The sequence below is a fragment of the Branchiostoma belcheri genome, unplaced genomic scaffold (genome assembly GCF_001625305.1).
Source record: "Branchiostoma belcheri isolate BF01 breed outbred unplaced genomic scaffold, Haploidv18h27 scaffold54, whole genome shotgun sequence".
NCBI classification, from domain to species: domain Eukaryota; kingdom Metazoa; phylum Chordata; class Leptocardii; order Amphioxiformes; family Branchiostomatidae; genus Branchiostoma; species Branchiostoma belcheri.
In genome coordinates, this window is record NW_017804176.1 from 1,851,210 (window position 1) to 1,869,587 (window position 18,378).

Sequence of the window (18,378 nt, forward strand, 5' to 3'; positions counted from 1 at the left end):
AGATCTGGCACGCTCCTCCGCAGCGTCCGCTAGCGCGCTATAATTAAATCCCACATCTGGGCGCGCGGCGGGGTCCCCAGAGCAACACAGTGCGGAAGCATTAGCGTGTATTTGTGTCCTGGGGCCGAGAACGCATTTTGCGCAAAGCATGCTGGGTAGCAGAGTGAACTGTCCTGGGGACGAGAGTTTGTGGCGCGGGCGGACGCTGCCAGATTTGGTCGGCGAGAGTCGCCATATTTGCATGACAGTCGTCGATTTTTGAGGTAAGTTTTTCATATGTTATCGATATCTGAGTGCTATAGAAATCTCAGTGTGCTATCTTTGGTGTATGTAGCCTTTGGAACAAGGTAAATATATATGTGAATAACATTTAGTGGTTGGCGATGGCGATTTGAAAACTGTAGAAAATTTGTGCTAATTTTTGCAAGTTACATATGTACGGCTTTCATCGCCTTGGTTTTACTTTAAATTGAAAATTTACACGTTTGTATCAACTCGTAGCCATATTATGTTGACCATAGATTACCGTCGGTACAAAATTTTGGATAATATGTATCAAAGTAGGTGGTGGCGGTAGGCTAAACTTGGGTGTTATTTTTTGACAAGATGGCTGCCATGTTGTTTACGATCTCGTAAATTTTGCTCAAAGTTCATGGCGTTTTTTTGTAGACATAACGTCCCTCCTGTACCCCAATATTTTATCAACTTGTACTCTGATATACATAGATTTGGTGGCGATATGTTTTTGCTCCGCAACTTCGCTAATCATCAGTGTTGCGACCTGGAAAGTTTGTAGTAATTTCACATGGGCGGGGGGGGGGGTGTTTGGGCAACGCCTCAAGGTTGGCTGCGTTGTTTGAACACATTCCATTTTGCAGTCTATTTCCAGTGCTCTATTTCTAGGATAGATTTTGTGGGGTGTTGTACGTTGTTATTTTACTTTCATTTAAACAAGTAAGGAGCTAATCAGCATGGTAAAACTTACTAAAAGTAATTTTACCAGCATTTTTTTTAGAATTACTTGCTCAAAGATATTTAAACCTCATTGCTTGCCATATTCAGCCAGGGGCCTTTCAGCAAGACCACTTAGCTTTGATAGTTTGTTCTGAAATGTCAATTTTTTTAAATTTAGAAATGGATAATTAAATATAAGCCATCCCCTAAATGCACACATTTTGGTAACAATTTTGGATGCAGTCTTTGATCTAAATAGTGATTTAGCATTTCATTTACAGCCACATCTTTTTATTATGAATGAATGCATGGCCCAAAAGATATTTTTTCCTTACCCTAATGGTGTATTTTCAATTTTAGGTGTGGCCAGAGACGTTCAGACTTCTTGTACTGACTTGATGAAAGGGAGCAGTGTTTGAAATTCAGGTGAGACAGTGCTTTAATATGTTACTTTCTTTTGGTGTGTTGAATTTTTTTTGAAAGTTACATTTTGTAGTCTATTTCTAGGATATATCTGATGGAAGGCTTTACAGTCTGATATGCAATCTAGTAGGGCATTAGATTTACAAAGTTTGTAAAGTACATGGTGATGAAGAACTGACGATGCTTGTTAACAATATATATCTTTTTAATGACAGAAATGGATGATTGTGACTCGTCATCGGATGATGAGCCACTGGCCAGGTTGCTACCACAACACTCCCCATCAACAACCCCAACGAAGAAAATTGGGACATGCAAAGAAGTGGCATCTGAGGACAGCCTGCCAGTGGCCAGCTTGCTACCGGAGCAGTCACCACCACTAGCAACTACACCGACTACAACACCAAGGAAGGACAAAAAGCGGCTGCTGACACCAAACTCCAAGTCTCTGCCTCAGCCTTCTTCGAAACGGACAAGTGCTGACAGGAAAGAGGAAGAAAAAAGATGTTCAGCTGCAATGTCTGTGGTTCTTAGTTGTCAGGCCGTCCCCTACAGTTACATTCGGGGCATTTTTTCAATGGAACACATAGCCATCATCATCAACATTAGCTTCCTGTATCTGATTGACCAGGTCATCAACCTCATTGATCGTTTCGACATTTCCACCAGAAAATTGCATGAAAATATCTCTATCTTCTGTAGACGGAGCTACAAACTGCTCCAACATAAACATCATGGCATTATGGCCCATCCTTCTAGCAAGGGCTAGTGGGGATGGAAAGTGTACAAAAGTCAGACCATCCACAGACAAGCTGTAAACTGAGTGGGTATACCCTGGCCTTGAAAGCTGATGTCTGTTATCCAGCTGTTACATGATGTATTTAGTGATAAGTAGTGAGCTTCTGTATACTATTGTTTGAGTACTGTTATTTTGACTCTGACGCTGAAGACATTGTGGCAACTCTTGCTGTTTTGCAGGAAAGGTAACTTCGTATATATTTACATATACTAGTATATATTTCAACTGCTGGGTCACTTGATAAGGTTTCCAAGAAGATGCCACTCTCTCTGTATGTATGTTATGGTATTGTTTAACCTGAACATTTGTAAAGAAGCATCAGTTTGACTAAGAAAATGGCACACATATGAAAGAATGCCCCAAAAGGGGGGAAAGAATCATGTTGAATATATTCAAGAATAAATGTGATGTAACAGAATGTTCATGTGTGTGGTCCTGCATTGTCTTTAGGTAGGTGTTCAATTGGGTATGAAAATTAGTGCAAAGTTACTATCTTAGTATCTTTTTATCATCAGGTTGGTAAGTCATTGAATGAAGAGAATCATTTTACACAACCAGGAGTTTTATTCACAGCCAACATTTTGGTGACTACTTGTCACCTTCCTCAGGGCAAATCTGACTCACATTGCACAGCATAGGTGATGCTGCAATAGATGCAAAATATTTACATATTTACACGGTTACAGGAACAATATCTACAATGCGGTCCCAAATGTAAAGAAGCGTGATATATACATCATTGTTGTCAAATGAAGAAAAGAAAAACAAACAGTTACAGGGAACAATATCTACAATGCGGTCCCAAACGTACTGTACAATAGTGTAACACGCACTTTTCTTCTACTTCTTGAGAATGTGGTCCCAAAGTTTCACATTGCACAGCACAGGTGATGCTGCGTTAACAGATACAAAAAAAAATTGGATATTTACACAGTGACAGGAAACTATCTACAATCCTAAATGTAAAGGAGTGTGATCATTGATGTCAAATGAACTTCACAAGTATAGAAAAAAACCGATGCAGGGAACATTATCTACAATACCCTATCTGCAAATAAGAATAGCATGCAGTATCTCCATAAATAGACATAAAATACTCTACCTTGTGAACATTGTTACAGCTATATCATTCTGAATAGCGGATTCCGCCATCCTCCCTGGGAACATATACATAGACGAGAACTTATGTGTGGGACTCTTAGGCACTATAACCTCTTTTAATATTATGTCCATTCTTGTAAGGATTCGTATGAATTTCTGGCACAACTTCAGATTAAAACCGGAATTCTGTCCCAGTCCGAACTCAGGAAGCTCATCCAGTTTGAGCTGCTTTACTTCTTTACCCGTCCCTAGTCCTAGGAAGACTCTGGCAAGAAGGGAGGGCGGAGGCTTCTGTTTTGCCGCCTTCTCCGTAGTAGCGTCCGGTTTTGCCCCATGTTTTGCGCGGAAGTGCACGTCCAGACCTGCACCTCTCTGGAAAAACACAGCATAATAAAATTGCCGTGGCAGTCATTGTGAGGACACGGAACCCTCCCCTCTCTGGAGGCTCGACAAGCGCCACTTTCTGTGTTTTTGGACACTTCTTCGCTGTTTTCCAGCCTTTCCGCCATTTCCAGAGCGTTGTAACGCCGCTCTGACAATCTGTTGGCATGTAGATTTCCCCATTTTGGCACCTTTTCCCCGCCAGAGAGTCTGGTAACACGTATACGACGATCGCTACCGAGCGCGGTGTCTCCCGATGGCTATTTTTGGCTGCCCGTTACGTAGCGGAACTGTTGCATATGATTATCTTTCGGGTTTCCATGGCGGTCGGCCATTCTCGGCAGCGATCGGGGCTGGGCGGGTCTCCTTCGGCGCCTGCATACATTATCTCCGCCTGGCCCGGCCAGCTCATTAATTATGCGGCGGCCATCTTGAATCCAGTTATACCAGCGTCCGTGGAGAATGCCAAAACTCCCTCCGTGGCTAAGTTCCTTCCGCGACTAACTCCCTTCTGGGCAAATGTAGAGGGATAACGGTACACCCTCATAGCGTCACCAAATGAGGTACTTTGTAAAGGTCCGTTTCATTTGGTATATATTACCATTGTGACAGCATTTTATACCCCAAAATAGGAATCTTGCGTCTTGTTTTAGGTCCCGATTGTAGAAAGAATGCAGTGTACATGTATTCAGATTCCCGTATTCAGATGGCCGCCGTGTAACGTTACGTACTAGCGAGCGCGCACGACAATACCGCCAGAGTAGAGTAGGTTATCATAACCCTTTAGAAAGCGCAAAGAAAACAAAAACGACAGATTTATTTTCCATTTTCCATTTTCCATAGCCTGGGCTAAGCCACGATCTATAACCTATGGCTTCTCCACGGGCGCTGGGGACGAGCGTGCCTAAAGGACATTAGGTGAGTTTAAGTCATAACGAAGTGTTTTAATGTATCATCACTGCTCGAATATTTCCATTTTACTTCAATGGCTACGGATGAATTAATATGCAAGCTAGCTGAGGCTAGCTTTTTCCTCCGATTTGTTTTGTTTTTGACACCTCTGAGTCTGTTGGTACCCCTTGGGAAAATGGTAACAAAACTCCAAAACAAAGGTAATGAAGCCAAATAGAACAGACATTTCATGGTAACGCAAACATTTCTTCATATAGGTTGTAATTCCCCGGCATATTTCTATGGATATAATGTAATACACGCGAACATGAATTTAGTCGAATGATATGCACACTGAACAAAGTCGCGTATTTTTTTTGGTCTCATTAAGTTGTCTGTAGCTATGTCTCAGGGGACCATGAGCGTGTTTGCCAGAATATTGAAATGATTCTGTTTTACTCCAGGTCCTGGCTGGGAGAATGTTTGAAATGGTGTCCGACATCTTTACATCATCTTGCTGCTGCTGAAAGTAAAGTGTTGAAATGTACGCTATCAACGGTTTAGTCTTTCTTTTGGCAACTCCTCAGTAGCGGCGCCAATTTTATAGTATTAACCACATTTTTAAAGCAAAAGAAATGATTTATGTCTCACACCTAATCATGGAAGTAATATTGTACATTAATATATATAAAGAATTAGTACTAGTATGAGTGACACTAACACTATAGAGTGTTCCCCTATCTAATCAAAACGATTATGTACAGTTCAAGTTTTGTAACGTCAACACTGTTTCCTTACTAGATGTGAAAGGGAGATTGGAGAGATTCTACGTCCCCATCTCTAGCGGCAGACGGATATGGACCCTAAAGGTGGGCTCCCACAAGCCAGACGCTCTCCCCATCGTGATGGTTCACGGATACGGTGCCGCAGCAGGCTTCTTCTTCTTGAATTTCGACTCCCTCGCCGAGCACCGCGAAGTCTACGCGTTCGACATACTTGGCTTCGGACGGAGTTCTCGGTACGAGTTTAGCACAAAGGCAGACGTCACGGAAGAGGAGTTCGTGAGTTCTATCGAAGAGTGGAGGAGCAGTGTAGGTCTGGAGAAGTTCGTCCTGATGGGTACGAGTTTTGGCGGTTTTCTGGCGGCCTCCTACGCTATCAAACACCCCGGGAGGGTCACACACCTGGTGCTGGCAGACCCCTGGGGATTCCCTGAGAGGACGGAACAGGCTGCGAAGGAGTTACGGAAACAGGTATGGTGTTCCCATGTCACATGAATGAAAATCCACATTCACAGTTAGACTAATAGTAGCATCAAATGCATTGTTAGACGTTTCAGTACATACATACAAAATAGCTATAGGTCGATATTTATTGTCAATTGCAATTAGAAGTTCAACCAACTTAGTACTAGTGATACGAGTAACATGGTGCTTTGTGGTTCATGTTCGTCTATTATCATGCATTTTTGTGCCTTTATTTTGCATTTATACGCGAGTTCAAACGCCCTATAAGCTACAGTTTGTTGATAAGGATGAAGCTTTGTTGTTCTTGTTGCAGATGTCATTCTGGATGAAGATTGTTTGTCCCTTGATGTCACATTTCAACCTCCTGGCGCCATCGAGAGTTGCAGGACCATTGGGTAAGTATAAAGAAGCACGACGTTACGTTTCTTTTAGTCATCTTTTTTCATATTTATATAGAAAATTGAAAGTCTAATATTAACACGACACACCAAATTTATATTTACTGCCACAGGTCCACAGCTTCTGCGGTGGGCACGGCCAGATATAAGAAACAAGTTTGCGGACGGGTTTCAGGACAACACCGTCATTGACTACCTCTATCACTGCATTGCACAGCCACCAAGGTAGGGGGAGCTTTCTTACGTTCGTTCATAAGGCCATGTTCCGTTGTGGTCACGATTTTTGTGTGGTAGATAACTCATGGGCTCAGAAATAAGTGGAGTTGGTTTTAGTCTCTTAAACGCAGTGGCTTGAACTACAGACGTATATTTGTTGGAAATGTTGAAAAAGGATAACTCAAGAAGGGATGCTATATCATATCTTCTGCTTGGACTTTATTGCTAATGCCATATATTCTGTGGCATATTTCAGTGCAGAGACGGCATTCAGGCACTTACAAAATGGCGGCTGGGAGTGGGCTAAGAACCCCATGCTCCCCCGCCTGTACAGTTTGGACCCGGATGTGCCTATCACATTCATCTACGGGACCGACACATGGATGGACAGCAAGACTGGGGAACAGGCGGCCATTTTACGGAAAGGCTCATCTGTGGACACAATTGTAAGAACTTGGAAGTTTCTCCTTTTTCTGTTTTGAACACATATCGATTTGAAGACATACAAGTGTGTTCAATTCCTAATCTTGAAATTGAACCTAGTTTGTAGTTCAGGTATGATGCCGCTGGATCGCATATGAAGTTTGTGACCGCATGCCATGGTAATTAAAAATGTATATTCCGTTATTGTTGATACTTGAAGAAGCAACATGTTACAGGGGCATGTTAAATTGTAATTGTCTAAATTCATTTTCAATGGACTCATTGGCCCTCAGGAAATTAACACACAAATCAAACAATGAGCGTGTATGGATAAGAAGGCAACTATACTAAAACATTGTATCTTCATTTCCACAGTTCAAAATGTTCACAATGTAAGTCTTGTTTGTTCACAGTACATTAAGAATGCTGGGCACCACATGTACGCGGAACAACATGGCGACTTTAACAGGGAGTTGGTGAGAATATGCAAACATGCGGATAAAAAAAAGAACATCATCTGTCCGTGTCGACAGTGAAAATATCATCATGTTACTAGTTAAAGAGATTGGTTGCTTGAGATTCAATGAAAGATCGTATGGCAACCATGTACAATGGAACGAGCAGCGCACAGTGAAACAAGAAATTAGAAAGGGCATTTAAAACTTCTAGGAAGCATTTCCCAAGCCAGCCACCCAAAACAATACTTCCGTACTTGGAAGTACATATACAACATCCACTATGATGGGTTATTGTGAACATGCACCTGGCCTATGCCTTCCTTGTTGTTGTTCCTCTCTTGCAAACGTAAGACTCTAACGAACTATTCATCACTTTTGGGGGATGCCTTGATACATATAGATAATATGTAACACCTAACATTAACGACACAGTCTATCTATTTAGTTATCATACCATCTAGTTAGTATAAATACAAGGATGTTGGAAAGTAGTATCTAATTTCAAAATGGTTCATGATATACTTCTTCTGCTTTGGACTGTCAGTAATGTTGTTTACACGCGAATGCTATAAGTAGGACTCCTACTTGTGACTAAATTCCTTACATTTCTGAGGCTATTACTACGCTATAAAACAGCACGTTTTTAAGGAGAACTAGTGGTCCTCAACTGTCAGATATCTGTCTTTCACAATTGATATTGATTGCTGACTAACAAAACAATACAAAAATCATTAGCCTGTGTATTTTGCATATACAATATCTGGTCAATAATAGTATAGAATAGAATGTTATAGTATTATTTGTGATATTATAATATTATAGTATAGAATTGTATAGAATCAAGCAAATGGTTTTAGAAGCTTAAGCACTGGAAAAACATGCTAAATGTCACTTTCCATTCGGAGCTCAACACCGTTACTCTTGCTGTTTTTGGAACGCTCCCCGCATACCTGAAAAATAGCAAACGGTGTGTCACTTATCGTTGAAAACTAATTTTGCAGAACGTATGCACGCACAGCTATCCCAAGAATGTTCTTAGTTTGCGATCCTGTGAAAACGTACCTTTTTGATACATTTGCGGCACTGGTGTCCGAAGCACTCGAACAGCCCGACGATAGCGCCGGCGGTGATGCCGAGGAGAAGCACGATGAACACGCCCTTGAAGTTGTTGATGCGGAGGACGCCATCTTGTTTTTTGTGCTTCATACACTTGCCGGGTTTCTCCAACCACCTGTGAGACAAATATAAATTAGACGACATTAAAAAGTTAGACGTTGAAGCCTTCGTGCTATTTGGCACCACCCGTTTTGTATAATGTTGTCATTTCGACGGCATGTTGTCAAAATAATTGGTTGTGTCACTAAGAAAGGTGAACCATTCATACAGATTACAAGAGCATCTATGGTGATATTTATAAGTATCAACGTCTTTTCTTTAAAACATTCACCACATAAATGCATACTTGGTTACAACTACTCATTTCAGAATAGTTGTAATACATTGAGAGCTTGTTGTGGAGCCTATGAAGGTCTGAAATGAGTAGCAAGAACATATAACAACATAACCATGCGTTAAGAAACAACAATGTCGCCTCGATCAATCATGAATGGCCTTACTTGCTCCTAAGGTGATCCATGATTCCGTCGTCCTGCAGTTCCATTAGGGCCCTGTTGATTGGCTCGATGAACGGAGACCCAGCAGGAAATGGCAAAGCAATCTGGAAAGAATAGTCAAAACCAAAGCTATGTGGTTTAAGTGTATTCACAGCATCCAAACTAAAGACATTGAACTGTTAAATCAGAAGATGCTACTTTAGATATTTGATTAGTGAGGGAAGAGAGAGAGTTTGTACTTGCCATGGACTTGAAAAATGGAGCCGAGCCCAAAGTCAGATTACACCACTTGTTCTGCAGAAGGTACTCGTAGTTTGCGTCGCCGATGAAGGCATAGTTTCCCTCGGAAGCCCGCTGCAGCCCCTCCTCCTTCCTGTTCAGGATGGCCGTGTCGCTGTGCTCCTGCATGTACTTCCCCATCTCCCTGAAGGGCGTCAGAGTTGTGTTCTTCAGGAACTTCAGCAGAGTGTAATCCTTGTAGGTGCCTGTTGATGACAAAATGGACCACAGTGAAAAGCTAACGTATTTCTTCAATCGATAAATTCTTTTCGGGTTGCAAAACAGTTGTGTACAAAGAACTTTGTTAATCCAATATGTGATCGTTTTTTTTCGAAGAGGCCCCTTGTCCTTATACTATTGTGGTTTGTTTATTGGTTGCACCCATATGACCATTACACATGCAGTACTAGTACTCATTGGTTTAAGATTAATAAGTATTTACCATAGGGCATGAGGCGGTCAGCGACCAGCTGTTCAGGGGTGTGGACGGCGTACACTTTGTTCGCCCTCCCGAGGAAGGCCGCCAGGTTGGCTGTGTACGAGGCTACGGTCACCAGCACGAAGAACCACCAAGTCCCAGCAACAACCTGAAATGGAGGAAAAATACTTTACAGCATCTACCAATCAGTGATGAGAATAAACGTCTAATTCAAGCGATGTTCACATGTTGCACTCACGTAACTGTGACGGTATTGTCCGTCATTTTGGGTGGTTAAACCTGGGAGTTGTTTTGTAAACCTGAATGTGTACATGTAATTACAGTTGCGTGCAAACACAACGCATGCATGCATTCTTTAGCCAGTAGATTCATTGATGCTGAACATAGCTAATGTGTTTGTATTTCATGGCTTACCCGTCCTGCTGTTGATTTCGGCAGGTTTTCTCCGCCCTGTCCTACCAGACAGCCATACGTGAACCACGCGCTCTGCACCAGGTTGAAGTGGTTCCCTTCCTCTTTGTCCACCACGCCGCGGGCTGCCAACTGGTGCCATTCAAATGGGTTAAGCCTAGAAAATAGCACAAATTCAGATCAACATCAGATCGATATCCAAACGGAAACAAGATGGCACAGACGTGACGTCAAAATCCAACATGGCGGCACCCATGGTCGTCGACGAAAACTACACGGGTTGTGAAGATGTTTAAAGTTAAAACCTTAGATCCAACACAACTAAGTTCTCTCACCTTAAGCTCTAGGTGAGAGAACTTTATTGTGTTGGATCTAAACTTTTAGCTCTAAACATGTAGCTACCAACACAGATGAACTTTCATGCTAGGTTGTGAAGATCATTCATCATGTACTTACCAGTTGATGATGAAAAGTGAGACGGTGACCGCGAGGAGACCTGCGCCGATGGCGGCCCAGACCCAGATGTCGAACGGCGCCAGGAACTCGAACAGACCGGCGACGTCCATGATGTTGAGCGAGCTGTCAGGGCGCTGGTTTATGATGTAGTAGCCTTGGTGTGCGATGGGGAAGGAATATTCCAGGACTTCGGTGCGCCTGGAGCGAGTTGTGGCGCCGTACAGGACAGTGTCAGCCTGTTGGTGTGAATAAGGCATAAGGTAAGGTAAGGTAAGGTAAGGTAAGGTAAGGTAAGGTAAGGTAAGGTAAGGTAAGGTAGGATAAGGTAGGGTAGGGTAAGGTAAGGTAAGGTAAGGTAAGGTAAGGTAAGGTAAGGTAAGGTAAGGTAAGGTATGGTATGGTAAGGTATGGTATGGTAAGGTATGGTATGGTAAGGTAAGGTAAGGTAAGGTAAGGCAAGGTATGGTAAGGTAAGGCAAGGTAAGGTAAGGCAGGATATGGTAAGGTAAGGTATGGTTAGGTAAGGTAAGGTAAGGCAGGGTATGGTTAGGTAAGGTAAGGTAAGGTAAGGTATGGCAAGATCAAGCATATCAGCAACTATTTTGTGAGTGGAGTATAGGTACGAAATTGTTACCCTTGTTCTACTTCCTTTCTGCAGTGTATTTCCAGGCTGTACTAATGCATGTTACCAACTAGATCAATCCGTACACAAGGAACTTCATACCTCGCCACGGACTAGAGCACCGGTCAGTCCCCTCCATTCACCCCTCACCTTCTCACCCATGGAGTCTCTTGTCAAGGTCATCACCCAAGTGAAGCCAAGACGTTTCTAAAGACGAGAAAAATAATAAAAATCCAAGGCTGTCACTGACTCAAACACTACTTGTAAATACAGAATGACTTTATTGCGCAACAGATGTAGCGGGTACAACGTATGGCAAAATATACATACATAGTTGGTGATACTAACATACATACATACATAGTTGGTGATGCTAACATACATACATACATACATACATATAGTCGATATAAAAAGAAATTATCGACAAGTACAACATTGTACATGATTCTACCTGCACAACTATGTTTCATGTCCTTAAGATCGTCCAGTGATACTGCAACTTTACACTATAGTGGCCAGGGTTTTATGCTGAAGAATGTACCTTCAAATGGTCCATCAAGTCAGGTAGGAAACCTTTGAATTTCTTTCTCTGGCAGATCTCTCCAACCTTGCAGTTACCACCATCCTTCACGATTAGCCATGGGTCCTTCTGCAAAGTGTAGTAACAAATAACTAATGTCAAAAGCACGGAAAACAGAGCCACTAATTAAATTGTCCCTTATTAGTGCACATAGTCAATTACAGCGAGAGGAGTGCAAAATCGATTGCTATTAGGCATTAAGGCAGCAATTTCACGTAAAGGCCCCTCACCCCCCCTAAAAAACAGATCGTTGGAGTGATGCAATGTATGTTTTGATGACAGATTATGCCTGCTGCCATTGGATATTCTATACCTGTCTCCCAAGGATCTTGAGTTCTGCTCCTCCTAAGATGGGGTCGGTTGACTGACTGTCTGTCAGTTTTGTCCACTTTTCCAGAGCGACTCCCTGTCTCTCATCCCACTGTCCTATCTAAAAAGAGATTTAAGTATAATGATAAATATAATGTGCACTCGTATGTGCTAAGAGTTTTTAAAAGCTTCACTCTGTCTCTCTGAGACAATAGCCCGCACTTATGAGCGCCATTTTGAAATGTACTCCCGCGAGAGTACAGCATGGCAAGAACACACGTGAGCTTGTAATTTCGCAAAAACGAGGCCAGGAAGGGACGTAATGGCAATGAAGCTACTTACGTGCTCTGGTCGTCCTTCAAACGACAGTTCCATTATCTCAATGGAGAACTTCACACGCGTTCCCTGCGGACCAAAGGCCACCATCCCTGACCTCCCGTTGAACCCAACCTGTTTTAATGAAATTACCATTGATTAACTGTGATAAATGTCCCTGATATCTTTCCTTGCCCTACAAACAGAGACAGGAACTAAATTAAATGGTGGCTTCACGGGGTTATTAGGGCTAATTGCCAGCTACAGAATATCTTTTAATCTTACCTTAAGTGGTAAACGGCTGAAGTCAGTGACTTAACTCCCTGGTAGGCTAAAGTTAGCTTTTATTACGTTAAAGTGCAATTAAGAGCACATAAAGTCCAGCGTATGTCTGTAAATGAATCGGCATTAAAGCATTCAAATAACACTGCAAACTAAGATAAGAGGGCAACACGTACTGAGTACAAATCAGTCGCAGAATGATGTGCATTTAATTTCATGCAAACGAGCAAAACATTACACACCTTGAAAGAGTGTTGGAGAACTGAATAAAAAAACTGGGCTCCTTAAACCCTCATCTATGTAACTAAGAAATATATCTACACGTTTAAGGGATGACAGGTATGCCTGAATTCGAATCCTCTACAGTCTGCTCTTAAAGATGTATCTGATGTTGCTTACCCAGCACACTACAATGCTTCCCCATACCTTATAGACTGCAGATCCTACTTGGTCGCAGATGTCCTGCTCCTCGGCCAGAAGCCTCGCCGCGTGCCAGACCGCCAATGCCGCATCGAAGGTCATGGCAGCCTGCAGGGTGTCGCTTTGGTTCTCGCTGCTGAAGGTCTCGAACTTGGAGTACGGCGTCTCGTGTGTCCGCAGCCGGAACAGGGTCATCCGCACTCCGGTATTCCTATGGTGGTACACTTGAAGTCCATTCTCTTCCTGTAGAAGAGACAGCAATGTGTAGCAATTTTGCTTTTAATCATCTTCCTAATATCCCCGCACTTGGAAATATATTATCATGGAAGTCAACAACTGTCAAGGAGGCTGTAATCACTCACCAAGGTGGTAAGAATCCAGTGGTATCTTGGGTCGAGCATTAGATGATGAAGAGCCTGTATGGTTATAATGAAATTACTTTAAATCTTAAAATTCATGTTTTCTTTGATTTCAAGCCAAACTGCTGGATGAATTGATCGTAATTATTGGAGTCTGCATTGAATGAATGTTATGTATAAATTGGGATAAATTGTTGATGAGAGATTATTACAAATCTCTCATCAAATTGTTGATGAGAGATTTGTAAGGTAGTTGGTTATACAAGAAGTTGAATATGTTGTTCATGGTTGTTTTCATTTGTTTATCAGAATACATGAGTAGACGTACATAGTGAAGAACTTCGTTGGTTGCGTGAGCATCTGCGATGATCAGAAAACGCTTTTCCTTGCGCTTCTTGGACCTCCTCAGGAAGGTCTCCAGTTGGACATGACGGTCGGTGGGATGCGCGGGTATCTCAGCCACACGGTAGTAGATGTTAGAGTGGCTCATCAGAGACATCAGTGCTTCAAACACACCGTGGTAACCTAGAGGTGGTAAGGCAACGCTTTGTATTTTCATCATGGAAGTTCCAACAATGACGTGATTCACTGCATTAGGTTGTATTTTGAGTTTTAACGAGTTTGTATGATCTAATCGTTCCACATTACGTATTCTTTTTGTTGTTGCGTGGCCTGTATACAATCAACACTGCCTAGTCTATTATTATGTCTTTGCCATATTTCACTCAAACCACCATCCGCAATACATCATACATATTAAAAATTAAGCTTAATGACAACGAAAACTTTCAAAAGAAATTATTTCAATATTGTTTCCCATGTTCATACCAATGTTCTATTCCTGATATCAAACAAAGATGCTGCTGGTCACTGAAACGTAATCATTATATTAAGATTTCTTACCTCCACTCCTGTGAAAGAAAACTGTCAGAGAACGCCAGTTGAAAGTTTGAATCGTCTGGTGCAGCATCACGGCCATCTGATTGGCTGATGGGTGGATTTCAAGTATGTTGACGCTTGACAGTTTGTTGTTGTCTTCACTGACGGGAGGGCCCACCCGTATGATCGGCTGTGGCAGGGCGCGTAACACGAATGAAGAATCTGGGCAGTGGTCATTCCAGCAGTCCAGCAGAACGGTAGCGCAGATGTCTTCTTCCAGGAATTCTTCCATTTCTGTTCACAAGGGAGATACAATTAATTGTATGTCATTTTTAAGCATAGTATTACGTTTTAGCTATTATTTGGGATATATTCATAGCTCTGCAACGACAGATGGTTATCAGGATGTTGCAGCATGTCGGTCGTCATTTCAAACTGCATCGAGTAAGTTTCATCTTACAAAATGTTTTTTAACAGACAAACAAACAAACAAACAAACAATCAAACAAACATACAAACTAATTAACTGGATGAATAATATGCTTTTCTAATTGATATATGAAGCCATGCTGTGTATCAAGACTAGCAACTTGAAACGCATTGCCTTCTAACACGTTTAATTTCCTTACAAATTTGAACAAACTTAAGTGTTGTTTATAATGAACCTGAACTTCATTGTTAACATAATGGATCTTCGTAGAAATCGCATACCTTTATTCAGTGCCGTGAGGTTAGCATCTGTGACGTCGATTGTTTTCTCCACCGTGGAGAGCTGTAGTGTTCTCGGGAAGGCGCCACTTTCCCGGATGATCCCCATGGCTCGGCTAAAATCAGAGGAGGCCCGGCCAAGGTTCATAACCCCTGGAGTATTCAACATGTGAAAAGAGGAAAAAAATGAAGAGACTAACATTCCCAAGAAATGATACACGATATATTTAAGTCATTCAAAAGGATATCTATTCTTCGGATGCAACGAAAACAAGAGCACAACTCGCAAAAACGGCAATGAAGACTCTTGTGTAATTTTTCTAAACAAAACACCCAAACGCTAACTTCTTGAACATCATTCTACAACGTTTGTTTTGTACTTGAAGCCTTAGGTATATATGTAAAACAGTTTTCTCACTTACCAATTGTCATGTCCACGGCCAGGGCACATCCCACTGTCAGAGCGAACACGAAACACTGCAACACACCCTCCATGTTTTACCTAGTCTGGACGGCAATGCCAGAGCAACGGCCCACAAGACGAGCTAGACCGTAAAATGTACTCACTGCCTTTGCCAAAGAGATAACGAAGTTGCTGTAGCCTAAGAAGACTAATTGAACTGATAAGAAAGAACCTCTTTAAGAAAATTGGTCTCTGTGCATTACGCCAAGAAGTTCCCACTCTTAAAACAGCATTACGCAGAGATCAGGCGCACTGAGTGGGCTCTTCTACTAAATGATGAATGCTGTAACTACAGCCGTCTGCCGGACAATATACCATTAGATAGCAGCATTGATATAATAATCACATGTATCTGAAGGACATCTACGAATAGATACAATCTATAAAAATATGTATCCGAGAGCAACACTTGTTTTGCCTTCATGAGAAAAAAAAAAGAAAATTTGAGATAGACTTTCCAAGAAAATTGTGCCCACAACTGCGTTCTTCCGTCGCTTTGTATTTATTTTCACATGGAAGAAACTATTTATTAAAGATTACCTTCTCTTACACTACGAAGGGGCCGAAAGAATTTGATTTCATAGATCTCATCTTTGTTCATGAATAAAAGAAGCACGTGCTATCAAAAAATCAAAGAAAGAACTTCATTTTGGGAGGCTGACAGACCATTTGTGGATAGATTATCGGTCACAGGTGGGTGATATATGCTGTCTAAGATAGCAGAATGTAATTAAAAGCAGCCCAAACTACATTACGCACGTTAGTGATAAAATCAGTTGCATAAGTGGCTGCCATGTGGTAAATAGTTCCAAGAATTAGATTTTACGACAGAGCTTTAGCTTAGCATAAACCTTGACTGAAACAGGACGAGAAGAAACGGGGATTTCATAGCCTGGTTGCCAACCTTTTTAGCTTTCGTCCGCTCCCCACGATCCGCTAAAAATGCTGACACTCAGGCTAGAGATTTCACACTTTCGGAGAGAATTTTGTGTTTTCGTTTCACCCCATTTGTCTGTGTCTGACCTTTTGACCTCCTGTTATTCTGCACATCAATCTCCCCTATCCACTTGCTGTCAACCTACTCTGAAAATCACTCTATTTGCTGTGTCTAACCTTTTAACCTCCTATTATGCCTGACAATCTTCCCCAAACGAACTGGACCTCTGGAGACAATACTGCCTATAGGGTAGGGTGGTGTTCCACGTTCTAGAGTTCTAATTGGTGTGCTCTATTCCGTTAATCCATTCGTAGATCATAATAAGGTGTTTCCCATTGCACATGCATGGCGTGATGCATTGTGGGCAATATGTGTGTATAAAGCAATGGAAGATGTCGTTTAACTTATACCCACAATACATGACGTCGGGCATGCGCAGTTGAAATCACGGGCCCGCGTATTGTTCTTCAATGCAGACGTAAATAAGACATTATACACAGCTTTGGTCAAAACGTTTATTTGACTATTATCATCATATTACGGTTTATTACATATTACTTTGCTGACACAATATAATCAAGTCACATGCTAAGTAATATCTACATAATCATGCATAAACATTTTGTGGTCAATACTTGCATATGTCCTGGTCTTCTATATTAACATGAAAGCCATGTACGGCAAACAAATATAAAAGAGTCCTTATTTCATGAACAAATTTGTAGTTGGAGACGAAATACTTCGCACTGTATCTAAGCATATATGTGAGTACTTTCACTTACAATGGAAGTCACTGTCCATTTTCATATGTATTTAATTCGCCTTATAGGTAAGTTATACAGTCAACACAAAGCTACATATATATGGTGCATATAGACATATACAACATTTAAGTTGGCATGTACATGTAAATTAGAGCAGTCAAATGTTATTGTTCCCCATCTGTCTTTATTTTTGCAATTTATTACCTGCCTCCGGGCAAGAACATGTAATAATTTTGTTACTACTACTATGATACATTAGGTAGGGGTTACTTATATTTTTTTATAAAACTTCATGCAATATTCTTTGTGGAAGAACACCATTACTAACACTTCAGAGGCCTCTGTATAGTAACACATGTATGCTCATAGACATGCTGATTTGTTATACAGAATCAACCAAACGATATAATGAAGTCTCAAGTCTCACTCCCCATTGTGATGCTGGCTTCTGCGTTCTCTGTCTTGGGACAACTTTTGTTCAAGGCCTGAAAAATGGCAGGGTGTATATTTCATTTGGTATAAAAACAAATATTGATTTATACGACGTAGATAATGCGGTATAACAATATTATCAATAATTGCACGCGCACATATGAGTAGACAGTTATGGGTGTGAAATGTCTACAAAATGATTCCACTTGTAACGTGATAGGAAAATAAACGCTTGAACATAAGTAAGAAAAGTAAAAAAAAATAAATACAAGGATACCCCTACAACTTTGCCAATAGTCTTTGTCTATTGGGAGATTTCATCACCCCGAAGGATGTAAAAAGTTTACCTTTTTAGTAAGTTTGCGCCCCTGGTGTCCGAAGCACTCGAACAGCCCGACGATAGCGCCGGCGGTGATGCCGAGGAGAAGCACGATGAACACGCCCTTGAAGTTGTTGATGCGGAGGACGCCATCTTGTTGCTGGTGCGTCATACACTTGCCGGATTTCTCCAAATGCCTAAAGAGAAAAGAAAATCAGACTTAAGTACAAGGATCGGCCTTTTAACCCCTAATAGAGCTTGATATCCTAGAGCTCAGTTACAGTCAAAAGGCAGATACAAATACATGGATACATAAAACAAATATACACATACTAGTAAGTGTATGATAGATTTCTACAGATTAGGAACAAATACAGTATAGATTCAAATGTTTATAGAGCGAAGAACTTGACTTGCCTGGTTACCAAACATATCACAATGTGTAGCTCCCGAATCCTACATCCGTTTTTCGGAGTAGGAATGTAGGACTCGGAAGC

General features: G+C 41.5%; 3 protein-coding genes and 1 long non-coding RNA gene across 4 annotated transcripts in view; 2 read left to right on the top strand and 2 right to left on the bottom strand.

The window, feature by feature from the left end:
• Positions 1 to 81: 81 nt before the first annotated feature.
• LOC109481188 lies at positions 82 to 2,591 on the top strand. The gene is made up of 3 exons (XR_002140880.1): positions 82 to 263; positions 1,315 to 1,380; positions 1,593 to 2,591. It is a non-coding gene; the product is annotated as an uncharacterized LOC109481188 (long non-coding RNA).
• A 1,973-nt stretch (positions 2,592 to 4,564) lies between these two features.
• Positions 4,565 to 7,875, top strand: LOC109481185 (protein ABHD4-like). Its single transcript, XM_019783688.1, has 7 exons — positions 4,565 to 4,576; positions 5,014 to 5,093; positions 5,351 to 5,802; positions 6,083 to 6,191; positions 6,308 to 6,419; positions 6,667 to 6,856; positions 7,247 to 7,875. Exons 3-7 carry the CDS (start codon positions 5,455 to 5,457, stop codon positions 7,367 to 7,369), a joined length of 882 nt encoding a protein of 293 aa, XP_019639247.1. The 5' UTR covers positions 4,565 to 4,576; positions 5,014 to 5,093; positions 5,351 to 5,454; the 3' UTR covers positions 7,370 to 7,875.
• Positions 7,876 to 8,159: 284 nt separating this feature from the next.
• Positions 8,160 to 10,746, bottom strand: LOC109481085 (glutamate receptor ionotropic, kainate 2-like). Its single transcript, XM_019783556.1, has 7 exons — positions 10,490 to 10,746; positions 10,037 to 10,190; positions 9,626 to 9,770; positions 9,148 to 9,389; positions 8,908 to 9,008; positions 8,354 to 8,522; positions 8,160 to 8,241 (listed from the first exon to the last, which is right to left on the bottom strand). The coding sequence occupies exons 1-7, from the start codon at positions 10,744 to 10,746 to the stop codon at positions 8,173 to 8,175; spliced, it is 1,137 nt and encodes a 378-aa protein (XP_019639115.1). The 3' UTR covers positions 8,160 to 8,172.
• Positions 10,747 to 18,129: 7,383 nt separating this feature from the next.
• Positions 18,130 to 18,378, bottom strand: part of LOC109481086 (glutamate receptor ionotropic, kainate 2-like) — a 12,643-nt gene continuing 12,394 nt past the window's right edge. The window contains exon 15 of the mRNA XM_019783557.1: positions 18,130 to 18,147. Coding sequence (XP_019639116.1) covers positions 18,130 to 18,147 — 18 coding nt within the window. The remainder of the gene's footprint in view (positions 18,148 to 18,378) is intronic.

What these genes read in the sequence shown, in the direction of transcription:
- LOC109481085 (XM_019783556.1), bottom strand. Translation starts at nt 10,746, where the DNA reads ATGCCTTATTCACACCAACAGGCTGACACTGTCCTGTACGGCGCCACA. An exon ending in CTCCATTTTTCAAGTCCATG is followed by an intron (nt 9,009 to 9,147) that starts GCAAGTACAAAC and finishes TATTCTTTCCAG; the next exon opens with ATTGCTTTGCCATTTCCTGC. An exon ending in ATGGATCACCTTAGGAGCAA is followed by an intron (nt 8,523 to 8,907) that starts GTAAGGCCATTC and finishes TTTGTCTCACAG; the next exon opens with GTGGTTGGAGAAACCCGGCA.
- LOC109481185 (XM_019783688.1), top strand. Translation starts at nt 5,455, where the DNA reads ATGGTTCACGGATACGGTGCCGCAGCAGGCTTCTTCTTCTTGAATTTC. An exon ending in TGCATTGCACAGCCACCAAG is followed by an intron (nt 6,420 to 6,666) that starts GTAGGGGGAGCT and finishes GGCATATTTCAG; the next exon opens with TGCAGAGACGGCATTCAGGC. An exon ending in GCTCATCTGTGGACACAATT is followed by an intron (nt 6,857 to 7,246) that starts GTAAGAACTTGG and finishes GTTTGTTCACAG; the next exon opens with TACATTAAGAATGCTGGGCA.